Source organism: Pyxicephalus adspersus, chromosome 2 (genome assembly GCF_032062135.1).
Source record: "Pyxicephalus adspersus chromosome 2, UCB_Pads_2.0, whole genome shotgun sequence".
Classification (NCBI taxonomy): domain Eukaryota; kingdom Metazoa; phylum Chordata; class Amphibia; order Anura; family Pyxicephalidae; genus Pyxicephalus; species Pyxicephalus adspersus.
This window is the reverse complement of record NC_092859.1, coordinates 127,540,096-127,549,942: the sequence shown is the minus strand read 5'-3', so window position 1 is coordinate 127,549,942 and position 9,847 is coordinate 127,540,096. Positions and strand designations below refer to the sequence as shown.

The following is a 9,847-nucleotide window of genomic DNA, read 5'->3' as shown; positions in this document are numbered from 1 at the left end:
CACTGTGTTTTGATTACTAAGAGGTCATATAAGTTTTGTTTAAAAAAAAAATCAGTGAGCCATAAGTGGCCCTACCTACAAAGCTATTTCTAAAAAAGGTCTATTTTTATCTTTTTAGCTTCCTTTTCTAAATTTACAGGATGAAAAAGAGAGAACCTGGCATGAAAGCTAAACTTGTAAATGACAAACCCTTGTCCTTACAGTATTTCCAGCTACAGGCTATGTTGTTTATGACCTTGACCTTTTCATTTATCTTGTTCAGGCTTGTCCTCAGAAGGCTCTATTGGAGAAATTTCAGTTCAAGTTGATATCTTCACTCATCCTGGGAATGGTGAACACAAGATTACAGTAAAAAGTAAGTGTAAAATGAAAATTTTTCTCTAAAAATCACGTCATCATATCACTCGTTATTCTGGTGGCAGCAAGTAGGAACTGTGTTTTTAAATTATGCTGATTGCACACAAAAAAACTGAACCGCACCATAGACTTTCATTGTGACTGTCGATCAACAGTGGCAATATTGGCCTGATAGGTGTCAGTTATTCAGTTGAATTGCACTTTTAAAAATTCTCAACAACAGAACACCGCCCTTCCCAACAAACACTTAAACCTAATGGGTTGCTTTTACTTGTTTATAAAAATTGTTTTTTTTGGTTGTTTTATTATTTTATTATTTTAAACAAATGTTAAATTAAACCAATTTTTTTTTCCTCATAAGTTTGGTCAATTTAATTGTCACTGGTCTTTTTAATGTAAAAAATTTCAAAGAAAAAATGTAGTTGCCATTGGTGGAGAATTGCTGAAAAATATAGACATATGACTGTAGTATTAACTGTTGGTTGGTTTGCTATTGATTGGACTTGTAAACAAAGGATTTGAATATGCTAAAACTTACTTTTATAATCTCTAAACAGAATGCTGCAATTAATCATTATGAAAAATTACTCTTCTATTTAAACCAACACTGCATTGTCAAAAATTGTAACTATACATCAATGGCATACATAATTCCCCCACAAATCAATTTTCTTGCCTGTGAGATTGTCTATTTGCTTTTCTCATACATCTTCAGTGAGATATATTTCATGCATCAAATGTAAAAGGTTTCAGTTTTGTTGAGATACTCTATAAAGTTAATGCTAAGGTATGCAGACTCTGTAGCCTTTCAATTACAATATTGAGCCTGCACCAGGTAGGTAAAATAAACTTGCAGCATTCAGAAAAAATTTTAAAGCCGAACTGTAGTCAGACTAACAATGGATATAGCGAATTACCTTGTCAAAGCCTTTCAATGAATGTTATTTAGCTACAGTAGGTGTATTTGTGAAAATTGTGGTTATGTATGGCATACAAAGCATTAACTGTGATTATTTGCATTCTTCCTTTTGTTGCAGTTGTGGCACTGAATGGCTTGATTTGGCAGACTACAGCTATGTTCCGACCCTTTGTTGAAGTCTATGTTTTAGGTCCCAATCTGGCTGACAAGAAAAGGAAATTAAGCACTAAAACAAAAAGCAACACCTGGTCACCAAAATACAATGAGACATTCCAATTGTAAGTTATTCAGACTTTGGGAATAATCCAGTATAGACCCAAAGTTTTGCATAGACAGATGGTTTTATGTGTTGTTTGTCATTTTATTCCCCTGGCATGTGCAAGTTAGTCGAGCAGACCTGCACACTTTATAGCTTTGGTGAGGGTAATTACTTCAGTGGAGCAAAGGCTCCTGCTTTAGCCAAGGCATAGTTCTTAACCGTCCACGCTTTGGAGGTAATTCACTAAAGGAATTTCAGGCTGTTCACTTACCAAGATGAATTATCCCCTTGCAAAGGTACAATTTACTTTAGTATGTGAAAGCCCATATCCCTTTGTTAAATCAACCTATTACCTAATCTTCTCACTCTCACTTTTCATAAAGTTTTATGCACAGTTAATGTTTTTTGTGTTACTTGTTCCTGGTATGTCCCACACCACCATTTTTCTGGCTTCTTGATGTCAGGGATGGCTCCTGACCTCACCTTGCACGTACTCAAGATCATGTACATTTATGAAAAAACTTGCTTCTTCCTAAATTAAAAGCAAAATGTTTACACTTTGGCGATAGCTCCTCTTTACTTTTTTACCACTTACTAAATTAAGTTTTTATAACCTAGAAAAACAAAATAAGTGCACTAAAGCTGCACACAACTATTTCTGGAATTCTTAATAACATGGATGTTTATCTCTTAAGAATTTCAGTTCTGAATCCTCATCTTCACAAATAATTTGTACCATGTATTCTTTTGTTTCTCTTTTCAATGTCTTCTTGCATTGCTGACATGCACACAGAGTGTTTCTTATATTAACTCCAAATACTGCCAGCAGTGCTGAGCACAGTGGTTCATTATAAGATTAGGGTGCACTGGCATGAATAGCACTGACTGTTTAATCTGTCATCTGCGCTCCTGTACGCACTGGGAGAGCACAACATGCTTGTCTAGCTTGCTTCTTTCAATGACCAACACATTTTTTCTGTTTGTATGAAAGCTATTTTTGATGTTTTGAAAATTTGATTCTATAGTACAACTGCTGCTCTTCACAATAGACAGCACACTACATAAATGTATTCACCACATGTGCAAAAGCGCATAATTAGTGCAAGTGACATCAGCGCAGCCGAGCACAACAGACTTAATCATATTTTTAAAATTTTATATATTTGTTCATATTTTTAATTTCTTTTGAAAATGTTTATGACTACATTAGCTTTAAAATATATTGTATTTTTAAAACCTACTGGATTTTTAAAATATATACAATTTTAAAATATTATTGGATCCTTTTTTATCAACCTTCAAAACAATACAATAGTATTACAGTGAGTGATGACACCGTGAACTCCAGAAACACAAAGCTTCATAGGATATAAACTATCAGAGTTCTCTGTGACAAATCAAATACCAACAACAGCCAAGACAGGACTTTTAGGGCATCTGATTGCAAAGCATAATTTCAAATTTTAAAATAGTATCAAACTTTACTAACTATTCTAAAAAACATCAATGTGATAACAATAAAACATCGATTAAGCAAAGGAAATTCTGTTAACAAAACTCATCAATTTAGACTCAAATTATTCCAAATCAACATGTTTCACAAACACTATGATCCACTTCCCAGAAGGTATTAAGGCCTATAATCCAGATAAAGTTAAGGAAGGGAACCATAGTGTTGAGTGAAATTCCTCAAACAGACCATCTTGATTGGCTGGGCTGGGATGATTTACCCTCCACAGGAGTTTATTCAGACCTGGCAACCACAGGGGAAGCTAGGTCTGAATGAAGTATATGTCTGCTTTGTGTCAGCGTTCAAGACAGAGTTCAGTTCAGTTAAAAACGGTGTTGCAGTTAAGAAAAGGTAATTATTACTCTATAAAATAAAGGGTTGTCTATGTAAAGTAAAAATTTAAATTTAGGTCCGCCTTAAAATAAGCAGTACTTGAGTATGGGATACAGCAGTTTTTAAATTGTGGATAAAGATTAAATTACAAATGATTTGCAGTTTTATACAATTATCACACTGCTACCGGTTAGTAAAATATTGACACATCCAACATTAAGAGTCTTGCCTGAAATAATCTGAAATAATAAAAATTCTTATGGAACAATACAAACAGTTCTTGTAAAATCTCATTAGGCTACAGTAAATGTACAATAGCTAGACACTTATATCTGGCAGTGGTAACAGCTCTTAAATCCAGAATACCTAGCAGGCTTGTTCTACCTAGTTTCCATTTAAATAGTAAATATGACTCTTATTACTGTTAGGTTTATGAGAAACAGGTGTTTATCCCTGTGGAAATGCCCCCAGGCTGCCTCCACTCAGTGCAGCTAATGCTGATCTTTACAATATGTCTCTTGTGGAGCTATGTAGAATTAACCACACAGCTATTTTATCATTATTTATTGCATTGTGCCTTTTCATTTTAAATCAAGGAGCATTAATATTGTGTATTTTAACTGACTGCAGAAAGACTAATTAGACTTCATGTACAAAATTGTAAAAATCCAGCATATTTATATTTAAAGCTGAACTAAAAGCTTATGTCCAGTATTGCTCAGAATTACAGGCTCCTCACTGCACATGGTTAGCTTCTCAGAGTGTACATTAGAAAATGCAGTGGGTCACAAAGAGCTGGTTCATTTCCCGGATGAAGAACATCCACGATCATTTTGCCCTCTGATCCCTGGGCTAAAGCACTATGCAACAGACTCGTCACAGTGTGTGCACTTTCTCTTTCTTCTGGCTTCTTTCTTTTTCTTTGGTCTCATGGGCTCATGGGCTGTGGTGTAGTGCTTTACCCTCGACTGGCTTGGAAGGTGCTTCCATTGTTACTGGGGTGATGGCTTAGGTCCACCAGCTTGACTTCCTTTCTTATTATGGGTGAGCACTCCATGTTAAGGAGACTTAGTGGACTACAATGAAACTTGCAGTTAGGAGATAACCAGAAAGCTGCCTAAGTTGTCTTATATTTCTGCCACCCCCTGCACAAGTGAAGCTTTCAAAGCAGCATGTAAAGCTTTTTAGATTTCTATAGCAGAGAGCCCAATAACAATAGCCATTTGCATGGCTTAGATGTTGATTCTGTAAATGGTACTGCAATGGATGTGACTTGCTAGGAGATGAAAGAGTGAGTGACACCTATTGCCTAAGTTCCACTATGAGAGATGAATCTGCCTCTGGTATGTGGCTGTCATTGCTGTGTCTGATTTCAGTTCCTTTAAGTCACAAGTCTGAAACAAGCATTCTGTAAATAAGTGTCAGGATATTAGTAGAATGCCTGTATTCTTTTTTGTTACAAGTCAGAAACTCAAAAAAGGATTTTAGTCCAATGCATACCCATGACAGCTTGGAAAATTATAATCCTGAAAGAGAGATCAGCAGATGCAGCCCTCATTCTTTTATCGACTTTACTTTAAATACTGTACTTTAAAACTTAAAACTGTACTTTAAATGGGTTTGTCATCTTTAAAGAACATCTTTTTTTGTAGAAGCTACTGGACCTAGATACTATAGTGAGTAATGTAATTTATGGAGAGCATTGTGCCTTGGAAGACATTATGGTGTCAAAACAGATAACCAGAAAGTAGTAATGTTTGGGCAAGTCCACCATAAATGCAACATTGTGTATTGTTTAATTCTAGCTATTTCTATGGATAATGAGCAAGCTTTTGTCAAACAAAATGCAAGGGAAGCCAATCACTGCCATGACATTTAACAAAGACTATGTACTGCAATATAATTTCTTCTCTATTTCAAGTTTCAAACCTGCAATTTTTTGGCTAAAAGTCTGGGATTTGCCCATTGTAGTGACAGTGGCATACCTAGCATAGTCTGCATCCAGGGCAGATAATTTTTAACACCTTCCCCCATACACACCCTCTTCTACACCACAATTCAGCTAAAGGTATTAAATAAAATGAGTACTGATGATGGGCAGAACAAAACTGTAGACAGTATAGATTTTCTTTTGTAATGTTCAATATATAACTATCCTGGTAAAAAAATGTTGAGATTTATTTGCAGAACGAAAACGGTGGAAATATCTGCTAGCTGAATAAAATAAAATCCAATATATTAATAGATAAAAAATCTAATACAGCAGTCCCATGATTAGTACTACTATATAGTAAGGTGAATGTGATCAGGTATTTTACAGCAATTCTTCACATTTTCCTAATAGTAGACAGTTTGGTATGCTTTGATAATATGAGGTCATAAAAATAGCCTGTACATATATTGATTTGTAAAATAAAGATTGTATACTAATACATTCTTAAAAAATATACATTTATTTAATTTTAATCATAAAATAGTAAACAAAATTGACCATAAAGAGAAAGAATGTAACTTACTGAATTGGAAACATATTTTTTAGTGAGTGTGCTTTTCTTATAGATTATAAGGAGATGTGGTAACACATATCACAATAAATAGTTATAAAGTGGTGAGACAGAATTGATGGGGCCCACATTTTGTAAATGTAGAAACTCAAAGAAATTAAAAGGATAAAAGGAAACAGATAAAAGAAAAATCTCTAAATTTAAAGTGGTATAACCAATTTCTTCAGCAATGGTTTTGTTCTTCAGTTAGGTTACATATTACCTTTATCCAATGCAATTTTGATAGCAGAATGTTCAGAAAAAGTACTACTCAAGTTGATTTCAACCAGGAGGACATATACTGGATACCCAAGTATTAGAGTCATAGGACCTAAATAAGTTGTCTAGTTCTGTGGCTAGCACTCTCACCTTTGTAGTATTAGGGTCCCAGATTCAAATCTCTGCCAGGATACTATCTGCAGAGAATTTGTATGTTTCTTCTTATATTTGTGGGTTTCCTCCGGGCACTCTGATTTCCCCCCCCCCCCACATCCCAAAAACATGCAGTTAGATTAATTGGCATCCCTTCAACCGTTGACCTTAGACTGTGTTAATGACATATGATTATGGTAAAGACATTAGATTGTGAGCCCCTTTGAGGGACAGTTAGTAATGTGACTATGGACTTTGTAAATAAATGTGTAAAATGTTGACAGTATTTAAAAACAAGGTAATAATAATAAAGGTTCTCAGAAGGGAGGGTGATATAGAAGATGCATCCATGGTAAGGAGGTAAGGGCAATGGGAATTAGCAGTGCTTAAATTTGTTCCCATGATTTATGTTGGACATTAAAAGATCTAGTCCAGCAGTCTGGTGAGTAGTGTTCCTTTATAGAAAATTACAATCTTTCAAAATCTGATCAGTTAAAGAAAAAAAAAACCTTCACAATTAAATTTAGATGACTTAGTATGTTCTGCCAATATGAGGTAATTAAAACAACTTGTACAAATGTTTGTTGATAAAATAAAGCTTTCATACAAAAAAGTGAAAAATATGATATAAAATACTCATTTATACATTTTTAAACATAAAAAAAACAAAATGACCAAAATGCCAAAAGACATAGCTCATGGAGCAGGAAATATTATCTGCAAGTGTGCCAGTTGGTATTTCTAATAAATATTCTACCGAGACACAGCTGTGTCTTAACCAGTGCTTATAAGAAGCAGCAATTATGCTGGAACATTACACAAACTGTCATTTGTTTATATCCCCTATTAAAATAATAATTAAACACATATTCCTGAAAAGGCAACTAAATCCTAAGAATGCAATACAGTTAATTAAAAAATAAGCCAGAAGCAGAAGACATTTCATTAGGAATGATGAAATCATTAAGCATTAAACATTTTATGAGGCTAAGGCATCTTTTTAATCTTGGTAAATGCAGAAGATGTGTTTATAATACTGTTCTTGTTTTTTTTATTCTCCAGTATTCTTAGCAATGAAGAAGGACCTGCAGCCTATGAACTTCACCTGTGTGTCAAAGACTACTGCTTTGCTAGAGAAGATCGCATTATTGGAATGGCAGTCATTCAACTGAAGGGCATTGTTGAGAAGGGGAACTGCGCATCCTGGTATCCACTGACAAAAAACATCAGCATGGATGAAACTGGACTGACAATCCTAAGAATACTTTCTCAAAGGTCCAATGATGAGGTCTCCAAGGAGTTTGTCAGGTTGAAATCAGACACAAGGTCTCCAGAGGAGGTCTAGAGGGTTCCTGCTGCATTGGGAAAGTAATCTCAAAGAACTCTTTTTAAATATGGACACAAACCATTGAAACAGTGTTGTTCTTTGAATAGTGTATGCATGTGCAAATCAGTGGGAATGTTTATTCAATATGTTTCAGTGTTTGCTAGTACACTGGTACTATATTTGCAAGGCGTGTTAAAGAAGAAGTGTATTTTCTTTTTATATGACTGGGCAAGGACTTGTTCCCATAAAGTGCCAAAACCTACACCTTAGAATTGAAACATGTTCATGGTTATTTTTGGTATACATTGTTTTCTTACCAATTTTCAGCCTAGTTGAGTAATGAACTATTGATCATCGAATTGTATATGTTAAATAAATGTGTGATGTCATGCAGTCTGTAATGTTCGAGATCTTCTGACCTGTTATTCTTAACCACATCATCATTTATTTTATTTGCCTTTATTGCATATTCAAATTATGGTTTGTTGCAACATGTTTTGTACATTGTTAGTCCTTTCCTAATTAGAACTGTTCTCTTTTCATAAATGAAAGGATGGGGCTATTTCTGTATATCCAACACAACCTTTCTTGTATATCACTGTGATGATAAATTGTAAAGACACTTGTCCTTTCTTGTACAGTAATATCTGCTGTGTTTTCCTATTGGATCTTTTAGTGTTAACACAATGGTCTCACTTGAAAAAGAACTGTTTGTGTTGCCTGCAAGACCAATCAGATTCATGCTATAACTGCCATTGCGAACCTCCATTAGAAATGTCAGTTGCATAGCTGATATGCTGACCATCTGGTTACAATATTTTTGATGCAGACCAGACAACTCAGAAGTCTTTCTCTGCATTATTGTTTCAGGTCGGTGATTCTAAATGCTGACGCAAACAGCTGATTATGGCAACCAGGCAACCACCATTTTCAAAAGCATGGTTAAAAAATAACAGCTTCTGGGTCACTTTTAGAAAATCATAAAAATATGATTCTGATATGCTAGGAATTCTCACTACAAAAGCATTTTTTGAGAAGCACTGAAGAAAACGCAGCTGTTGCTTGTAACAACCAGTCAGATTTAACTGTTTTTTTAGCACTAGTTGGATGTAATTTGAAGTAATCTGATTGGTTGGTGTGGGCGCCACTTCTGCCTTTTCCTTCCATCAAGGTTTGTGTGCTGACCCCAGTATGCTCTGTACATCAAGAGTTTGTACATTTGTAAAAATACAGTAGAAGGATAATGTGTCTAACCATTCCTTAGTTTTGCTTACACCATTTGTTCAGCTTCCTGCACAACAAAGGGTTATTTTCCATAAAATTTGCAGTATTTTTGTACTGTGCAGAAAAAAAAAATATTCCTTTAGAATATCTCTAATTCTACCAGAGTGTATGTGCTTAAAACATTGTAATGAATACCAAGGATATTTCTCTGAACAGTGTGCAGCTGGGTGTTGTCTGTATCATTAAAGGAAATGACTTGTGGAAAGCTAGAAATGTTGCATTGTGCACTTAGCTGTAATTTCAGCCAAGTGTCTCTTTTTAAAGAAAAAAAAATCCTACAGTTTGTACTTATGCAACATAAAAAATGTATTGCACTGAGGCAAAAAGTCTTGTTATGTAAATATATTTAGTGAAATATTGTAAAATAAAACATGAAGAAATATAGTTTGTGTTATTTGTTTATGCATCTGATTTATTGCAAACCTGTCATGATATTCACACAGCCAGCGCCAGTGCTAAACTTCGAAAAATGCTTTGCGCTCTTCCAGACAATTTCACGGTCCATGTTTGTGCACAATTACAGGGCATGATTGGCTTGGAGTTCTTGACCTAGCAATTGTCAGGGTACAGCAATGATAACTCTCAAGTACTAGCAATAATCCCCACAAAACAATAACAATCAAAAATAACGTTAGGCAAAAAACTGTTTAGTAGTTTTGAGTTATAGATAACTTTTCCACCTGTTCCATTGTACCAAGATGTGTTCCAAAAGGAGAAATTCCTTCACTTTGTGGAAAATTCACATCTATGGGCCTAATTTATTAAAGATCTCCAAGGCTGGAGAGGATACACATTCATCAGTGAAGCTGAGTGATCCAACAAACTTGTAAAGGATCTGATCCAGGATTCAAAACATTTGTTAACAAATAGGAAATGACATTTCAGGAAATCTATTCCAGGTTTGTTGTATCACCAAGCTTCACTAATGAAAGTGTATCTTCTC

At 34.8% G+C, this 9,847-nt stretch overlaps 1 protein-coding gene across 1 annotated transcript in view; it reads left to right on the top strand.

The window, feature by feature from the left end:
• Positions 1-9,288, top strand: part of UNC13C (unc-13 homolog C) — a gene marked incomplete in the record, with an annotated part of 288,759 nt that extends 279,471 nt beyond the window's left edge. Inside the window, 3 exon segments of the mRNA XM_072402358.1 lie at positions 263-355; positions 1,395-1,554; positions 7,356-9,288. Of these exon segments, the coding sequence (XP_072258459.1) occupies positions 263-355; positions 1,395-1,554; positions 7,356-7,638 (536 nt within the window).
• Positions 9,289-9,847: the final 559 nt, after the last annotated feature.